The following is a 20,259-nucleotide window of genomic DNA, read 5'->3' as shown; positions in this document are numbered from 1 at the left end:
CCTTCTGTCAGTTATTATTAGCTTTTCATTACTTATGTTAACCGTCACACATACATTTGTCATGTCATATTCATCAGACATGACTTCAGTCTCATCACGAAGTCGGACCTTTCTGGCAGCATATCCTCGTCTGTTTTACCTGGTTCTTGGTTGTGTGGACCGGTTTGCAACCTGTTCTACGCCTGGCAGGGGCCGTGCAAACTTAGTTTTCCAGTGTTGAACCCTGTCGATTGTGGGCAGACCCCTGTACGAATTTAGCTTTTCCCTTACTGCACGTGTGCGCTCGCACCTGTAGGCCGCACGGGGTATTCTCGTTTCTTCACGCTTATCTTAGAGAAGGGAAGATTTCACGAGAAGAGGAAGAAATAAGTAGCTTGTGTGGACTTAAACCGTTTTTATTTTTTTAACAAAGTAAACTTCACCTCGCTGCTTTAGAATGCGCCCTCGTGAGCAATACTCTCAAGATGTCGACCAAGTTCCTCTCAACAGCACAAACATGGCGAAATGCTGGTTTACTCAGGGTGAAGGGAGCATGGGAGTGAGTTAAGGGATGCTCGTTCACATGTGAATTCGGCCATTGAGTATGCAAGAGATGACGTATAGCTGCAGCCCGGCCGGCCGCAGGGCCGGTCGATACCGGGGGTGAGCACAGCGGTACATGCGTCGCAACAATGGCTCTCCCCGCCATTCAATTAGAGAGGGCCCTGCTAAAATAAGACATGGCACGTAAAAGGTGCTGGGCTTGATGGGGAGAGGGGACAGAGGGGAGAAGACCTACTTCTCGGGGGTCGCATCGATCGTGTGTCACGAGGGACCCTGGGCCTGCGACCGCCAGGGCCTCGGAGACCGGATCAGCCTTCGTCGCAGCTTAAGAGTGATCAACGGTAGGGAAGTGAGCTACTGCTTTTTTTTCTAATTTATTTTTTTTTGTGAGGGACTGGTTCATGCGAGAAAAGCATCCCAACCCATGCTTGTTGCTGTCCTGCTGATGACACCAGGGATGTGCACCTGCGTATGTTTGGTGGTGCAGTCTGTCTTTCGCTCCATCATCACGACAAGTAGACAAATACAGGGGGAGTAATCGGTCGACAACTCCAGTGTCACAAAGATCGTCACATTACCGTTATTATACAAGAACTAATTATGGTGGAGGTGAGGTGCAGACGGTTGTCTGTGCTACCCCATCCTTGTATTTATCCTGTCTGACAATATGTCCACCTCCGATTTTTTTTTCTCTCACACAAGTTTAGTCTTGCCAGTTTATACATAGACAACGATTGTTCCCCCGTTTTGCCTCCATCGCGCCCTCGCAGCTTTTGTTTTCACTGGAAGGCCAAGTAAGCACTGATCTTCAGGCCCTCGACAACAGAGCTCGGCAAACACGCACGCGCACTCTCTAACATTCTCCTGTACTAATAAATCACCTTGCTGTTCTCACCGCCATGAAGATCAGCTTAACTTTTGGGCTCAACCGACAAACGATTTTACCTCATGTTGCAAATTCCATTGGGTCGATTTGATTCTTTGTGGATTTTTTTTTTCTGGGAGGGGGAGAGGAGAATGTTGGCCCCGAGCCTACAGACCTTACCACTGATCGCTTGGCCTCACTGCCACACTAGACTCCGGAGGGACAACACTTTGCCGCAGTCACCATGGCACTGACAGATGCGTCAAGCTGTGACGGTCAGCCTCGGGTCTCGAGGGACCAACGACGCCCAGGAACTCGATGGCGCTTCAACCAAACGATTTTATGTCCTGACCGAGGCTGCACGTTCCGCTGCGGCTGTCGCACGCACGTGCAAGTGACGCTTGATGAAGCTGGGTCGTTGTGCCCCAGCTTGCAAACCTCAAATCCAGTATGTGTCCTGGAAAAGGAAGGCAGATGACGGTTTGGAGATATCTACGGTCAGCTGCCATCCGCTTGGTCTGGTAATCGTCATGTCGGAGGTGCATAGCTCAACATATACACATCCACCGTCAGGTGTCTTAAGATCATAATCCCTCCGCGTTCACCCATCACGTGAGTGAAATAAAAATATCTGGGACCTTTGACTGTTGACTGAGATGCACGACTGATAAAGATGCTGAGCGCACGAGCACCCTGCGGAGGAGCGTGGGAATAAGGTAACAGTTCACCCTCGTCCCGCTTTACTGCTCAAGCCGCTCGGTTAGTGTTGTCGTGCACGTGCCCTCATCGTACAAACAACCTTCCTCCGCTCTGATTTCATTCTATCCGATCATCTGCGGGACTTGTGTTTCTGATGGCGAAGAAGCCAGTCGGGAAACTAAGTTTTGTTGTTTCAGGTTAGACAACAGAAAAAGACTGGATTTAACCGGGTAGATAACAACTTTGAACACACTTTCTTACACCGAGTGCCAGGCAGCGGAAGAACAATATCACTGCCAGCCTTCAGACGGGTCACGACCTTATAGGTCATACAGTGAGAGTGAGCAGTTGGTGTCGTAATCCGAACGAACATGGATTGATAATTTAATTATCCCTGAAACTTTTTATTGGGGTGGGTGTGTGTGACTGTGTGCAGTTTTCTCATAAAAGGAGTCTGTTGAGCGCCATGCCGGGTGATTAAGACCAGAGAGCTGTGGAAGTGTCAGCTGCAGGCGGGTAGCTGCTGGCACGAGCTCCACGGTCGCTGTCGGAAAGCCTCCACACCATCGTTTCTCAGCTCGCGACTTTATAACGAAACCAGCAGCGAGCTCGCCGTGCGGTCTGGGCGATAGGCTGGAGAAAGATGGGTGAGGCTTACACCCAGACTTGTTTGCCGATACACTGCTGGGACCACAGACAATTTGTTTTCCCTCCATCTCTAACGGGACGGGGACCGTTAGTGTCGGCGCTGGCCACCCAGGAGGGGTTAGTAGGACAATCCTGTCACTACTATCGGATACAACTGTATCACCCTCGTCGGGTTTTGAAAATAGTCGAGAGCAGCACCAACATCACTGTTATTTTAGAGGTGGGCCTTGTTCATGTTTGTCTGATGGGAGGTTGTGAGTGTGTTCATGACCCTCACTATGAGGATTCGAACCACGGCAAGAGGGTTGTTGCCTCATGAGAGGGCTTAGTGTAAAAGGTCAGAAGAGGTTAAGAAAGGTGGGTAATGGAGTTTGAGAACCCTATGATTTCTTTGCACGATGCATTGGGGTTTAAGAGGGAGAGATGAGTGGGTAGGAGGATGTTGGTGGTTGGGAGGTGGAGCAGGAGTGATAAGTTTTTTAAAAGTTCTGTCAATGTAAAATAAGGGAGGAGGCACGGGAGGATTACAGCAGTCGTTGCTAACATGCCTGCACGGATGCCTGCAAATGCCGCACCAGAGCCTCGATGCAAAACATGGCTGCGGGTCGCTTAGAGAGTGTAGAGCAGCCCGCTTCTTGTTAGCCGCCATGTGACTCCAGGGAGTTGCTGATGGTGGAAGGGGGAGGCAGGGGACTGGACGGGGGAGTGCGGAGAAGGGTGCGCTCGTTGAGGCGAATTTTCACAGTGGTTGTCTCTTCTCTCTTTCTCAAGAACACAAACATTTCGTTGCCATCCTTCCTGAACCATTCGCGGTGGGCACGTTCGGTTTTTATATTTACTGTTCTCCAGCAGCTTTTTTTATTATTGTCTTCGTTTGTGAGTTTGCATTGTTTGGCTTCAACACAGTCGGGCCCTGAAGCGTATTTTGGCCGCTTTCACACAAATATGTCTGACTTTTACAACAGGAGCAAAATTCAGCTTGAAGGAGCTGAAATGATAAAGGACTACCTTTACCCTCCCCCCAATACACACCCTTTTTGTCTTCATATCCTCCCGCTTTTTCTGGAACTCTCTTCCTCCCCTTCTACCTTGCACAAAAGCCTGTAAAGGGCAAACTAATTCCAAGCGAATTACAAGCTGCACGTGCCTTTTTGGAATACTGGTGGACTGTTGGTGAACAAGGGTCCACCCTGACCATCATTCTTCACACACAGACTTTTCTGAACCATCGACATTTCGCGCTGTTACCATTTGAAGTTAAAAAAGGTATCAAACACCATACTCGGCACTGAAATACAAAAGAACAGTTTTGTCTCTCCCTTCCCCCTTCCTCGTCAGTTTGTGTGTGTGTGCTAGAGAGGTGTTTTTCAGAGATAAGCGAGATGAGTGCAGAATCAGAAGTACTTGCACTTCCAGGAAAAGAGGCTTTGTGTTTTTTTGTCTCATTCTGTTTGTCGGCGGGCCGCAAGATTTGAAAGGCGCTTGCCCATTTCATCTCTGAAAAAGCGGTATGCTCTGTGTCTGCCCCACCCGCCCACCACCTTCATCGTTTGTGTAATAATGAGTGAACAATATTTCCAGGCCGTCATCCAGTTAATGCCCCTTAATGCCTTGGCGGGTGGAGGATGGAGTGGTGGGGAAGCAGCAAAAGCTGTTTTATGTCTTGTGACTCGGCAGCAGCTGGTGAAGTCACACTGCGCCGCCGAGGCTTGGGCGAGCAAAGATTATCACTTTTGTCGTCAAGCGTTGACCAAGCCGTGAAAGCCACTTAAAAGACCGGAGTTAATTACTGCTCGGCAATCGAGCGAAATTATTGAATGATAAATCGGGTGGGTGGGTGGGTGGGTTAGTAGGAGAAGGGGCAGCCCGCTGGAGACGATTTTCTTAAGGAGCTGAGAAAATCCGCTTTATTTTCTTCTCATTCTCTGATATTGCGCTTCCTCTACCTTATATTCAGAGTAAAACAGAAAATCATTTTTTAAAGTTATTTTTTCAGTGGCGTTGGAGTAGCAACATTGACGGCAGTGATTTCTTTTTTAAATCGGAGCAGTTAATGAATTTGACTTAGTAGTGGTACAGGGAGGTGTATTCGTACTGGACTTAAACGAGGTCAGGTTCGATACCCATGCGACGCAGCTAAGTTTCCCAGTTGACTCAGATGTGGGAAATGAGTATCTGACCCCACAAGACGTTGGGAAAGTAAGGCAGCGAGGGAGAGTTGATGGGCTCCACCTTGACTGAAAGTCTTGACAGAAAGGCCCAGAGAAAAGAGAAGTCTTTAACACCTCACTCCCAAACGACTGACAAGGGATCGTCGACGACCTTAAAAAGCATATGCCTGCTTCAACCAACGAAAGGCTTTAATGATTGCATAATTGCTCTTTTGGGATAAAAAAAAAAAACCAACCTAAAGTCGTATTGAAAATTGTATTTTGTGCAGCTCTTGTAAACATTGTACGTTGTTGATATATGGGTGGAGTGGGAATAAAGTGGAGCAGCAAAGGCCCCAGGCGTCTTGAACTTCACTTGATTCGATTTTTTTTTTTTAAAGAACATTTAGGCAGGCGCATCATGGAAATGTTGATGCTATTGCACGAGACAGCGAAATGTGCACAGATCTTACCGCTCCATTGATACCTGCCGGGCCAGTTATTTCTCCTGCAGGAGACGAGACTGCTGAAGAGGGCCTCCCCCCACCCACAACCATCTCCCGACACGTGCGAGGCTGCAGCGTGGCTATAATCATAAGTCATCTGTCTTTGTGAGGCTGATTACCATTAGCAGGCCTTTCCAGATCCTGCCTCCTCCCCCTCGCCAGCGCTCGGCATGGGAGTAAGGTGTTGAACCGTTTGGGTCTCGCCATGCTTATCTTGCCAGCGTCTGACGTTAACACGGTGCGCAACAGATCTCAAGATTTTTTTAAATCATTTTTTTCTTTTTCGGAATTTTTTAAAAGGGCGGTTAGTCTGTCGAAACCATCATTTTCACGAAAAAGAACAAAATCACGCTTGACATTTCAGTAGTGCGAATCGTGCCCTGACGGGACCTCAGTGTCTTCCACTCGAGGATGAGATAGTCGGAGTGTGGAGGGAAAGGGAGGGAAGAAGAGGCCTTGTGAAAAGGCAGCGAGTGAATAGCAAGGTAGGGAGTTGTTCCTTGTTTCTATCGTCTCGATCACGAACGTGAGGCGGCCGTTATCACCTCCAGGTGTCCGTGTTCAGAAGATCTGGCTTCAAAACACATAGTTGGCAGCACCGTCCTGTTTCTGTACCATTTGATAATTGGGGCCAGTTTAGATTGGCGCTGTGTAGGAATTTGATACATATGACAAAAGTCAGTCTCACCAAAAAGGGAAATTAATCTTCACCAACCCCTTCACGTTAGCCCTAAAGGTACAAACTACATCAACGACTTGACATAAAATTTTCCAAAAACTTGTATGTGGGTGAGTGGAAAGGTATACGAACCGATAGTAGTGCGACCCTCGCTGAGCATGTAGTATCAAGTGCAATTTTTAGAAGCAGCAATAAACTGATAATGGAGTATCGGGGAGAGGCAGTATGATGACCTCATTGACCCTGTCAATGCTTGTGTTTGCCATCACAATTCACTCTTACTTCATGAGAAGAATTTTTTTTTTTTTTTCATGTTGATTTTTTTTTTTCCACCATACCCGCATGGCTCCCTTACTCTTTCTTTTCTGTCCATCTCTCTCTTACTACCCGGTTACTCGGTACCTGGCGTGCGCGCGCGCATGTACACGCGTTCTGTACATATTTGACATGCCAGCATAGTTGCAGGCTAAGAACAGGCCATGCTGCCAGTGGGAAAAAAAATAGCAGAAATGCTCCGCCTCAGCAGCAGCTCACAGTTCACTCTAAGCCGCCACAGGCCGAGCGTTAATGCACGAGACTGGGCGAGGGCTGATCTGTGCATAAATCAACATCCACAGGCAATCAGCGACTTTGCGTAAACCTACTCAAGACTTTGATCTTTGCCATCAAACTTTACCTCACTACAGGCGCTAAAGGATTGTCACAACAAGGTAGTTGAATGTTATATAACGGAATTTTAGCAGAAAATAATTACGTGTAGTTTTTTTATTATTATTTTTACGTTCCTCAATTTCTATCTCCTCGTTGTGGAAGATGAATTGAACTTGTCTCTTTATGTGGAGGAAGGAATGGAGAAGTAAACAAAAATACAGCCTTCTTCGAACTCACCTTTGACAGGCATCATTCGTAGAAATTTCTTTCTCTGGATAAAAGACATTGCGTACATTCCCAGCAAGATTTTTAATTATCACTCTTTTGTGTAAAACTCTCTACTTTTTTAAAGCAAATTGGGATGGCCTCGCTGATGTGGTCTGATGCTAAAAGCTTCAAAGAGCTCCGAAAAGGTCATCTGTCTCTGTTTGGAATTACAGTAGGTTTTCTTTGTTTTGCAATTACAGGCAGGTATTCTTTTTTTCCCCCATTTTAACCTCCCGAGATATGAGAACCAGTTTCAATGCTTTATAATGGCAGCACGAAGTTAGGTGCGGGCTAATCTCTCTGGAAATGGTCTTGTTGTCCGAGTAGTTTTTTTTTTCTTTTATCTTGTTTTGCCGTAAAGTTTTCTTCGAAGTCTGGAATTTTGGAACTAGTGTCTCGCAATGTCACACTCGAACATAATTTTTAAAATATACCATTGCTAGTTTTTGGGATAAGCGAGTGCATCATTCATCCAGTGAAGAACTTACACTATACATAAACAAAGCTTTAAATAAGTTAAATTCTTGACTTAAGGTCGCCTTTAGGACAAAGTTCTAACTCTAAATACCAAGTTTAAAGTAAAAAAAAAGTTCTATAAATAGACTTTACTAAAGAACTGTCACTGTGATGAGGGTAAGTGAAAGTCCAAAGTAGAAAAAAAAAAGCTTTCTCCTAGCGATGCTGCTAAATGTGATCCACATTTTTAAATGCTTGCACCGAAAAGAAATATTGCCGGAGTCATTTGCAGACAGCCGTTTGGGTGGAGGATGCTCCGAGTCGACATGGTGCACCTACTGAGTTTTTTTCCTGGTAAAAGGCACTTACGGCTGGCAGTTAATTAATTCTGTTAGTCTTTTGTTCTCGGGAAAACATTTATGAACAGAGAACATTGTGCACGGACAGAGACTGGTTCGAATTTTTAAGGTGTTTGGAGTTTTTGCATACTCTTCTTCTCTAGTCTAGTCCTTTTTTCCTTCCATACTTTCCTCCACCACTGCGTCTTTTCTCACCCTACCACTCCTGTAGGATGGGTGTGTTGTCTTCTTTCTTCAATCCATCATCGTGAGAAATTTCCAGCCCCTAATGGAACACTAGCATAAGGAGGGTTGGGAGAGCCACTTCTCACCATTTGGTCTAATATTTCGGAACTTCGTGTTTTTTGTTTGTTTTTTCTGCACTGCATTCTGGAATCTTTTCGCCCATCAGTATTTATGTGCTGAGTTTTACATGTTGAAGAAAGTGGAAGAGGCTGGGAAACGGGGCTAGAAAGTCTTTGCCACTCACATACACTCGCTCGCAAGCCGAATAAAAGTTTTTAAGCACGAGACAGCCTGACAGAGAACTCGTTTCAGAAGAAATGACATCGAAAAAACATCAAAGCCACAAAACCGCACAATTATCACAGCATCAAAGAGAAAATGGCGGGTAACCGAACGGGCAGCGCGCAGTCTCAGTAAAGGAAGTAAAAGAATGAGGGCAGACGGTTGTGAAAACAAATGATTAGTGGAACAGAAGGACATAAAAAAGTCTGTCAACGGCGGAGAAATACGACAGGTTTCTGTGCCAATACATCGTCTTTAGTCCTCTAATCCCAATGTGCTAAATAAGGATCGCGAGGAATAATCCGGAAAGAAGTAAACTTCAGCGAGAGGTTAGAGCGAACCCTCAGAAAGTGGGATACGAAGATACGAGAATGACTGACAGGTGGAAAGAGTGGAGGGTGGGAAGTATTTGAAAGATTTGAACCAGTCACGATCCGGTAATGGGCTCTAACAACAGGCACCTGTCTGGGGATCGACAAGGCGCGGAGCGTGCGCGTCTAGGGACGAAGAAGTTTGTCTCTCACTCTCCTCGCACCCTCCCCCACACTCCCCACACTCCCCATCATCATCGCCTCCAGCAGCCTGTGCCCTTCTCCACCTCCTTTCAAGCAGTGGCGGCGCACCTTTAGTCGCAGTTTATGAAACACATTAAGGTGCAATCAAGCCGCCTACCCTGGCTCTCTCCGGGTAATCACGCCAAGCTGTAACCGTGCTGTTTGCTGTCGATACCCCAAACATCTTCGCTGCCGGGTCGCTTCCGTCGTGGATGTTTAGGCTCTGCTGCCGGAGGGGCTTGTGGGTATAGGGAGCCGGGCCCGCGACACGCGGAGGAAGGCACAGGGGGTGGCGGGGTGTGGAGGGATGGAGATGCTGCAAGGTGTAAACAAGTACTCTCCTGCCTTGTTTTGACAGATGGCTTAGTTTAGCGGAGCTGCAAGTCCAGCCAAACTCATATGAAATGCAAATATTTTGGCAACGCTACCCCTCGGCGAGCTCTCAATCCCTGAACAGTTTTGTCTTACGCATTGCGCTGTGGGGGTGGGAGGGAGATGGTGGAGAGGGGGGATGGGGAAGAAGAGAGAGAGAGAAAATAGTAGTTAAAAAGTAGAGGTGGAGGGTGAAGTCACTCTGTCTCACTGAGGAAAACAGTCAGTGCACGCATTGCCAGACCACTCCTAGACTATCCTCTCAATGAACTCTGCCAGTCAACAAGATCATACATATCAACCTTTCTTGACGCCTGATCCTGAGAAAAACGTCTGTGTACCTGTTTTTACCAGTTTACAAGACAGATAATAACTTTTAAAAAATAAGAAGCTTATTGGTTCATCTCTCCAGCTGCTTCCTCGCCAAGCTTCAGAGACCTCGGAACAATATTGCGTGCGTTGATTTTTGCGTGCTGTGTATTTTGCTTGCGCGTGACACCCTGAACCGTGCATCCGAGAGCCGCGCTTCTTGTCAGCTCGTGCGCCCACATTACTACACTGCCGACATTTCAAACTTGCAGGACTGCTAGACTAATGGACAACCAGATCCTTTGATTGTGTGTCCTTCGCGAGCTTACCCAGCCTTCCACCCTCCATAACTCTCGATGCTTTACTTAGTTTTTTTTTTTCATCGCTTTTTGTAACCGCTCTCTAGGATGGTGTCTTTGCAAAGCTCTTTGCCGCGGTGGCTTGTCCCAAGTTCACGTCCCACTACCACCACACCACCACCACCACCATTATTTCGTTATCGTCGTCATCTTTGTTAAATGTTCACTCCAGACTTATTCAGAAAACGTGGGCGCGTGCTCGCTGGTTACAGTTTCTGTCTTACCGCAGTCCTTGACCTTTCAATCGGCCATTTTTCGTTGATTGTCGCGCGTGAGGTCATGTCATCGTGTACATGTACAACAAACCGACAGGATCGGCGCCTGACGGCTTCTAACAAAGACTTGTGTGAGTGATTTCCCTTTAACTGCCGAGGTTGTCGTTGCGTGCAGGGTGGAGCTGCAACACACACACCGTGGTGGCGAAAAGCAACAGGGATTGACCCTAAAATATTTATCACCCGTGACGTCAGCTCTTGGTCTGGTGGACCAGGCGACAGGCTGGTGTTGAGGGAGAGGGTGTGTGTGGGGTGCGGGTGGGCGGTGGTGAAAAAAGTGAGCGGATGGTTCGATGGTGTGGCGGAGAAATTGGGTGGACGGTAATGGTTTAAATGGGTGGCGGAAAAGTGGATTGATGGTTGGAGCGACGTAGAGTTAAAATGGCGTTAGCTGGTTTCTGTGTTGGCCGAGGTTATTAATAGTTTGTAGTAAAGATATTTAGGAAACTCAGTTACACTACACTGGGCGTGTGGAACTGACATTTACACAGGGAAATTTCCTGTGGTAAGTAAAAGCAAAGTTGATTATATGGTCGTTGAATTATTCCAAGTTTCTTTTATTAAATCACGGATATTTGTCATAGCGACAGAAATTTTTAAAACAAAGACGAGACAAAAACAACACCTGCTGCCAATGTTTCTGATGTTCATGAGCTGGTGACTCCTGTGTGCTGCCACAAGTCTTCACACGAATACGGGTGGCTCTTTATCTCAGTGAGCTGAACAAACTACTTCTTCTTTACCATGAACCGCTGTAAAGGCTAAGGGGAGAGGGGGAAAAAAAGCAAACCAATAACACACATACAAAAGGACAAGGGCATTCTGGGATCTCATGAACACGAAACTCGCTAATGATGTTCTCGGGGAAACAGTGTTTGTGTCCGACACGATCCATTTCACTAACAAATGTCGCAGCAAATTCTGTGGTAAATGTTAATTAGTTATTTTGAAACCTCTCTGTTACTACTAATGATAGGTGTAGAACACAATAGCTTTAAAATGTTTGATACTTACCAGCCTCAATGTAGTTAGTTTAGGTGACAGTTGAACGTGATCGCTAAAGCTCGCACACTTGTGAAGGCGAGAAAATTTATATAAAGGCCAAACAAGTCTGATTTATTTGAATCTCGGACCCAGCCTTTGCCACTGACCTCCCTATATGGCGTGCAGACTCGGAACAAGCACATCATTCATACTAATGGGGGAGACAATCCAGTCTGGCCCGCTGGAAGACGCAGGCGGACTCGGCAGCCACCCAGACAGGTCTCACTCAGACCCCAGATAAATATTACTCCGCTTTCACATAGGTCTCAATCGAGTTCTTCCGGGGGGTACCTGGGACCTGGGCAGACGAAGGGAAGCAAATGTGCCTGATCCAGGTCAGTGAAGCTGGAAGTAGTCTCCACTTGGACACCCGAGTGTCACCTTCATTGTCCTCACACAGAGGCGAGGGTTGTTTTCAGGCACCAGCCAGGGGTCAAAGTGCCACTTGGGGATCCTTGTGAGGTTTGTGTATCGGCACAGTGGACACTTGTTGGTCACATGTACCTGGCTTCATACAGATTCTTGTACTGGACCTTGTAAGCACCGGCTTGACAAATGAGATTTGCAGAATGAGCTGGGTGGATGTGGACGTTGAATACAGACGATAGAACAGATTTCAACGGAGCAAAACCACACGAAACCACAACAAATGCCAACCGTCTGAAGCGCACAGCCGTCAATTAATCATTGTCCGAAGCCAAAACTCGGTTTCCGGAAGTGCTACGTGATGCTGTATAGCGTCCAGTCTTTAGAACAAGTAAGCAAACGTGCCCTCGTCTAAGACTCGTGGTAAGCACGCGCACATCGCGGGGTAGAACGTGATGCTGCTGAGTACTGCCAGTAGCCTCATTACCCAGACGCACTTGTAATCGTCGCGTGTATTATAGAATGCGCCTGGGGTCGCTTCTGGGCGAGATACTGTAGGAGTAAGACGACATTATTGTAACTATTTGTGGATAAATACCCCGGGCGGAGCTTTTAGTGGATGAGGTAAGAACTGGAGGACTGATACGTGCTGGCTGTACCTCTTCCTCCGGGTAGGGCTCGAGATGAAAGGGGCCGCATCCTGGGAAGTTATTTGTGCAGAAGCTGATGGGGACGAGTGTTTGTTTGGACTTTCTGGACTACAGGCCTGAAGCACTGGTTGAGAACTCATTGGTTCCATCTACCAATTCTTAGAAAACGTTAATATCTCATTTACATGTGATGTATCCCGTAGGTCAGAAGGCAGCGAACACTGGGTTTGTTCCCCTTAGGGAAATTTATGTGTATATATTTGTGTGACGGATCTGTATGCATCAGAAGCTCGCGTGTCAGCCGAGTGAGAACCAAGGAACGAGGGCGCAATGCGGCATCTGCTTTCTGTGGGGAAAAAAAAAAAAACAGAAGCAACTTACATTGTTATCTCTGATGTCGATCCAGATGACACGATGGACATTACGAGCTGTCTGGTCTAAACTGTGAACCTTCAATCGAGCTGTGAACAAGTAACACCAGACTGAACACAACCTTAGGCGGTCCGGTGGCCCAACGGTTAGCGCCTGTCAGTATAGTGAGGACAGGTTGCCCTGGGTTCGAATCTCCTCTCGGACACGGTATCATTTTGATTTCGTGACTCGTTTTGGACAATGAGTGGATTACAGTGTTTGTCAGCTGCTTCCAATGTAGTTTTGGATGCCTTTTCTTCATTTTTTCTTATTGTTTGCATATTGTTTTTCTTTGAGGTGGAAACCTGCGCTTCACGGGAAACTGCGAGTCCAGTTTAGAAATTTGTCGGAACAGAAGAAACAAGCAAAGCTCGTTTATGTGGGTTTGAGTCGTCTTAAAGACAGTGTAGCTGTAGAGACTTGAGACGAATAAGGATTATTAGCAATGCAAACCATTTCCCTCATCTCTCTTTTTATCTGGCGGAAAGTAGACACCACGAGGCAGACACTAAGTCGTAATTGAAGCAAGGGAGAGCCATTGGCTGTTGTGCAAGGCAACCATGACGGCCTGTCACCCATGTGTGAAATTAGCAAATACAAACCAACTGGCACTGCCGTGAGACTTTCTTTGTAACTGTAAATAACAACACTTAAAAAACTAGCCACACAACCCAGTCGTGTTCTCTCCCGTCATTTTGGTAGCGGGATATAATTCGCTGCCATATTCTAATTATACAGGAGAGGAGGAAACTGTGGCCATAAAAATACCAGTAAGGGAGATAAGGCATTTACGTTTATCATTTTATTTTATATTTGCTTGTCTTTTTGTGCCTGTTTATTGGGTTCCCCACCTTTTTTGGGTGGTTGGTTTTTGTCTTTGATTTTCCCACATTATTGTGTAAGAAGTTTTCTTTCTCTGATGTGGGCCCCACCCATGTCGCCTGCCCTCGCCAACATCTACATGTCGACTGCCCAGACACCGGCTGGCACCGGGCGTCGCTGCACTCTTGTGACCCTCGTTGGTGAAGCCGGTGTTGTGGTGCTGTTAACACATTGCACGGTGACTCATGCTGCACTCTGGCAAATGCACTGGCGCTTACGACGACTGCCTTTCACACTCCAGACGCAAGCAGGCGAGTTAATGATCGCACTGTCGTCTGTCTTTTGTTGCAGCAGGAGGGAGTCAGGGGAAGGAGGAGATGGTTGCCACGCTATGCACAGGGGAGGCGGCAGCTCGCAGCTAGTCGGCGACACCATCACAGCGAGGGCGCAAGCGTAAGGAATTTGTGCGACAGCCTCTACCCACGGTGCAGCTGCCGCAATGATGCTGAAGGCAGCTGGCGTGTTTGTCGTCGTAGTTGTTACCACGGCCCTGTCCTCCACGATGCCGGATATGAAGACAGTGTACCTGGGTCGTGACCTCTCGCACCTGGTGCTGGACAATGAAACAGGTAAAAACAAAACCCAAAAATGTTAGTGAACGACTGACTGACGCTTTGAAAACAAAACACTCGTTCAACTCTCGTAAAACAAAACTACTGACAGCAATTTTCTTGAAAGGGTTTTACACAGCTACTCCTCCCCTTCTCCTAGACATCCACCCCCGCGCACGTGTGTACCGTCATTATCCCCCTCGCTCTTCCAGAAGCAACAAACCTGAATTGGAGAGTTTTTCTTTTGAAGTTTTGAAGAGAGTTGTTAGCGAACTATGAATGTCACATATACAGACGGACACCTGTGTGAGATTGTGATTACCCAACATTCTCCCGGCCTCTCAATAACCGACACAAAACGAAAGCGGAACAATAAACTAGATCGTTCTTCAGTGCAGTTAATGTAACCTGTTCATTGATAGTGCTTTCTGTCTCCCTTGTGGACATAAACCACGTGCGCGTGTTGGACATTCACTCACAATCCGTTATCATCCTCCAGACTGTGGGCCGTCTACAAAGATTTCTATTTAACGGACAAAATGGTGAAAAAGGTCTTTATTGTTAACATTGAAATTTGTGGGATTCGAATATATGTTCCTCCATTTTCTTTTTGGAACATGTGTAAGCATTCTAGTGTCGCTTTTATTTATATTTGTTTTTGTTGAGCATTGAAAGCTACCCGGTGTGCATGTTGGATGTTTTCAGGGGTCATATACGTGGGAGGGGCAAACCGGCTTTACCAGCTGGACGAAGACCTGAATCTGATGACCGAGGCAGTGACTGGGCCTAAGGAGGACAGTATCGAGTGCCTGCCCCCTCCCGGCGACTCGTGTCCCAGCGGCCGCAACCCCACGGACAACTACAACAAGGTGCTGCTGGTGGACCGTGTCCAGCGTCTGGTCATCTCGTGCGGCAGTGTGTACCAGGGCGCGTGCGAGACGCGCTCGCTGACCAACATTTCGCACGCGCAAGAGTACTACCACGCTGACGATGTCACGAACTTCGCCGTGGCGGCCAACGCCCAGAACGCCTCCACCGTGGCCTTCATCGCCCCCGGTCCTTCCACCCACTCCCACAGCGTGCTGTACGTGGCCACCACGTACACGGGACACTCACGTACCTCGCGCATCTACCGCGACCAGGTGCCGGCCATCAGCAGCCGCAGCCTCAAAGGAGGTAGTGACCGCTTCGCCCTGGCGGCCGTGTCCAACTCTCTGCGCGGGATGTCGTCGTCGCTGTATCTCAAGAGCGAGATCAGCCCCAACTTCCTCATCCACTACGTCACAGGCTTCAGCTCGGGCGGTTTCAGTTATTTTTTAACTGTCCAGAACGACTCCGTGGAGGACCGACCCGAGAACCACAAGGTCTCCAAGATCGCGCAGATTTGCCAGAACGACATCAACTTCTTCTCCTACGCCGACATCCCCCTGCGCTGCGTCCGCGACAACATCGACTACAATGTCCTGGAAGCTGCACAGGTGATCCAGCCCTCCCAGCGGCTGGGGACGGCGATGGGGTTCCAGGAGGGTCAGAACGGGGATGTTCTTGTTGCCGCTTTTTCGCGGACTGACTCGAGATGGGGGACGGCGGACTCGGCCGTCTGCCTCTTCGCTATGGAGGATATACGCGCGCGCTTCCTGGAGAACATCAAGCTGTGCCACCAGGGCAACTCCAGTGTCAGCGGAGGTGGATACTTACGTGTGGGGCCGCGCGGAAATTGCAATCAACAGGTAAGCACTGCATGATGTGAATACCCTAACTTCTTCATCCTTCTCTCGAGCGTATCGTTTCGGGAACTACTTTTGCTTGGTGATGTCACGCTATGCGGAAGGGTTTCTATGACATCAGTCTCCGCGTAGTGATACACTATTACGATCACGACTGCTCGCTTATGAAAAAAGTTATAAAGTACAATAGAGATTGACTGGACCACACCAACCCTTTTCCTCGAAACTGTTTTTCCCCCGAGCCTCACTCCAAAGGTCCTTCCAGGTGCAACATTATGGCGAAGGTGTGTAAACGATGCTAATTGTATCTGATACCCGACAACATTTCAGTGCGTGAGCAGTCATGAAGTAGGTGGGCCGAGGTAGTCTCTCACACCCATCAGTTATATTTTTTATGGGCGGGGAAAGGGTTCGAAGCGATTCAGTTGTGTGTGTGCTGCTGTTGTTAACTGCCTGTTATCATTGTCGTCATAAACATAATACAGTGATACCTCGGTTCTCGAACATAATTCGTTCCGGGAGGACGGTCGAGAACCAAATTGTTCGAGAACCGAAGCAATGAAACCCAAAGGAAATAATGGAAACTGGATTAATTCGTTCCAAGCCCCAGAAAATGCCTATTTACTGGCCTAATTTGTATATAATATGTAGAAAAACATGATCGAGTCTCAACAAGAAATAAGAAATAAAACTGTATTTATTAAAACAAAAAAAAACAAAAAAACAAAACCAAATGTACTGTACAGTACAGTAAATTGTGTTTCATTTACTGTACCTGTACCAAACTTTATGGCAGGAGGGAATGAATGTGGAGGAGGGAAGGGGGATGGTTATTGTCACTGATGACGCAAGCAAGGCGCGCTGGGCCGAATGATTCGGCTCAACTCGGCTCATCTCGGACGTTCGGATGTTCGAGTTCCAAATATTTGTTCGAATTCCAAGACAAAATTTTCTCGAATTTCCTGGTCGAATACCGATTTGGTCGAAAGTCAAGGCGTTCGAGAACCGAGGTATCACTGTAGTCTTCCTCCATCCGCATAATGGTGGTCCTGTCTTGTGGATCACATTTGCTGATGTTGTCAGCTCTTTGCTTTTATATTAGTTACACAAGCAAAGGGTGTTTTTATTTCCTGCGTGTAAGTGACTGGATATTCTGTGCAAGGATGAGGGGAGGTAAGTGTTGTGCACGCGCGCGCGTGTAACCAGCGATATCTTGCAGTGATCAGATTGTTCCTAGACACCCTCGCTTTGTCATTTTATTAGTTTTTTTTTCCCCAGCTTGAGTCGCTAGCAGTTCTTGCAAATCCCGAAAGAAAATCGTCTTGCCTGATAAAGCCATAAATTTTACGTGTCAGGCTCCGCGCGCGCAAATTGCGCGCGGAACATGGGGTCCCCCTTTCCGTCCAATTCCATTCGATGAATCACACGAAGCAAAGCGAGACGCCAGGCCGAGGTCTGCCGCCAGTTTGCCAATCGATGTCAAGTGGGTGGGAAACTCGTTAAGTTGTGTCCTCGCCAGGGTCCACTGGTCGCGTGCTGTCTGGTCCACATTGAAAAGCCGCTGTGGACGAGCGGGACAAGAATTTTGCACCCAGTCTTGCCGTGAAGTGAATGTGTCTACATCCACGGGTCAAGAAGTCAAGGTCCAAGACGATCGCGCTGATTGGTCAGGTCGCAATTCTCGTGAAGATGTCCTTTTGGAGAGGCAATGGTTGCCGCGCAGGGCAGGGAACTAAGGTTGGCTTCGTTGTGGTATATCGCCACTGAATTGCCTACGAAATAACAAAAAATTGTACAAAAAATTACAGCCAAAAGAACTTAAAGACCACCCACAATGCTTATCTCTCATACATTGCGTGAGCGAGTGTGATAGTTTGAGAATTATCAGCTAAGGGGGAAAACCTAAAAATAAACGATTACCCTTTACCGGCATACACTCATTCAACCGCACACACAAACGCACTCAAATGTAGTCGATCTGTTATTTGGAATGTTACTTTTTTCACACACCCCTTAAGATTCCTGTCTGACAGTTCCAGCACGCTCGGACAATATTCACAGACACGCGCTCACACCCTTGTGCTTCCACAGACCCAACACTGCAACTGTTGAACTGTTGCCGCTGGAGTTTGAACACTCGAGTTCTTACTTTAGTTTAGCTCGACATGTTTGACACTTCAGCCCAAGGTTTCAAATGTTGTCGCCTGAGCTCAGCTGTGCACAGTTTTTTACCGGGTGCCAGTTTTTACCGTTTGCCATTCGCTCCTGCCACGCCCTTCAATAGTCAGCTGACTTCTTTCTGCGAGGATGCAAGCTGCAGGTGAAGTGCAAAATCCTCAGTGAAAGCTCGGGCAGGATGGAATGTATTGACCGTTATCGGTCATTGGTGGAGACAAAAGTTCTCGAAAAATGCGATTCTGGTCGATTTTCTGACCGTTGTACACGCGAAGGTTGTAACACAAAAAAAAACAAACAAAAACAAAAACAAAAAAAAATTCGAGACTTGCACTGTAAAAATTAAAACTGACACTTTCTAATGGCTTGGGGGAAAAACATGCCCACAGGTTTTTTTTTTCGAAAGGAACAAACACATCGCGGTGGAAAAGTGCTCAAGAAAGCTGTTTGCATCTTCTGAAGAGACTCAAACGATCGCATTCCGACAGAAATGAGAGTGATGTCCCTTAGTGTAACTGGCGGGAGTATGACCGCTCTCCATTTTATCTGTTTGTTATTGTTGTTGTTGTTTTTTTTTCTTTTCATCCTTCGTCTTGTTTCTCCATGTGCCAGGTGGTTTTCCTCTGTTATGGTGTCAACAGAAAAGTCTGCCTTAAGCAGTTTTATCTTATTCAAAACAACTTCAGGCTTTAATGTGCTTTATGAAACCTATCCTGTAAACAGACTGACGGCCTTAAAATGTGTCGTGCAGCTGACCTCTTGCTCTTGTGTACTATCCTACATTGCTGTTGTTGATGACTTGTATTCCCAGCATTCAGTGTGCATGCCAGATATAAACAACCATGTGTCTGCCTGTTGTTGTCGCCGTTGGACCTGCAGTCACCCTGCATTGGGCGTCTTCACAACTGTAGACCCCGCCTCCTGTCACGACCTCCCATCATTTCTGTTTTATCTCTCTTCATTGTATATCTGTCTTTTGTTATGTCTGGTTAATTATTTGTTGATGTTTGGTCTTTGTTTAGGGCCATGCTGTTCCGATATTATTTTTTTGTTTTTATTTGTGTAAAACATAGAGTTTAGGACGGAGAAAGGCGCTGTATAAATCTGCATTATTTATTATTTGAGTGAGGAAGTAGCGAAAACTAAGAAACTAACTCCACCAGCCGAGCTTTGCGGAAGCATGTTCTGAGAAGCCTGTCTGTGATAGTGCCTCGTGGACTGGTATTTCGGTTTCTGATTGCTTCCCTTTCGGATTTCGACCGCGTGCTTTGGTTGGCAGATGCACGTTTCCTGTCTCCGCAGTCGGTCACTGCAATGCAGACCCTCCAGGTTCCTGACAGCGTCGGTGATGTATCCTGTGGTAAAAAATACTTCCACACTCGTGGCGAGCTATCGGAGATGTCAAAGGTCATGGGTTTCTTGTTCCGATGAGAGGGTCGGCTGCTTCAGACCACATGTACGGCCAACGTGCGGTCACGAGCTTTTGCCGAGGTCGCTTTTTCAATGCTCACTTTGCTCCCCAGCCTCCCCCTTCCTCTAGCTCTTGTTTTCTTGTTGAAGTTGTGAGTGTCATTGATGTTGAACAGTATTGAATGGATCATGTAAGTGTTTTATGTTTCATGTTCATGAAAACTTTTGCCAATCTTCTCCCCTGTCTGTTGGGATTATATATATTTTTTTTGTTTTCTCGTTTTTGCTTCTGGTACCGCGAGTGCCTTTCCTGCCTCCATCTCCAATGTTAACGAGGGCCAGCATCACTGCTGCTGACTAACGATGCAGGTCGCGAGCTGCAGGATGCCGGCCTGCTTCTGTCAGTTTGCATCACCGACAAGCTTCGTACCCGTGCTTGTACCCTTCCCACCCACCCATCTTAGTGTTAAACGCTCAGCCGGCGAGAGACTAGTGTTCAGCTTTGTTTACCGAGTTCTGTTGTTAACTTTAAGGGGCACTGACTGTTGAAACGGTGCAGCCAGACCCAAGGTGTTCCTCCAGTCAGCCCCTGTTAATCCCCACCTCGCCTGCCTCCATTAATAAACGCTTGGTTGATAAATGCGGCTTTGCATACGGTGCCAGCGGTGTGTTTATGGGTAGAGGGAGTCGCTGGTGGGTGGGAGAGGGTAGGATGGCCGGAGAATCCACAGAGAGAGACACAGCGGCTTAATTTGTCAGGAAAAGATGAAGAATGGTCTTCATCTACAAGCGCACAGGTCTGTGGTGCGTCTGCATTGAAGTATGAAATGGGAGGAATCTGTAT

General features: G+C 47.2%; 1 protein-coding gene across 2 annotated transcripts in view; it reads left to right on the top strand.

The window, feature by feature from the left end:
• Positions 1-13,987, top strand: part of LOC112572366 — a 32,058-nt gene extending 18,071 nt beyond the window's left edge. The window contains exon 3 of one of the 2 annotated variants that reach the window (XM_025252005.1): positions 13,847-13,987. In XM_025252005.1, the coding sequence (XP_025107790.1) occupies positions 13,847-13,914 (68 nt within the window). In that variant the 3' untranslated portion in view covers positions 13,915-13,987. Of the gene's footprint in view, positions 1-13,843 lie in introns of both variants that reach the window. The other variant, XM_025252003.1, reaches the window with a different exon arrangement.
• The last annotated feature ends 6,272 nt before the right edge of the window (positions 13,988-20,259 follow it).

The sequence above is a fragment of the Pomacea canaliculata genome, linkage group LG9, assembly GCF_003073045.1.
Source record: "Pomacea canaliculata isolate SZHN2017 linkage group LG9, ASM307304v1, whole genome shotgun sequence".
Classification (NCBI taxonomy): Eukaryota; Metazoa; Mollusca; class Gastropoda; order Architaenioglossa; family Ampullariidae; genus Pomacea; species Pomacea canaliculata.
The sequence above is the reverse complement of the archived record's forward strand: the minus strand, read 5'-3'. Positions and strand labels throughout refer to the sequence as shown.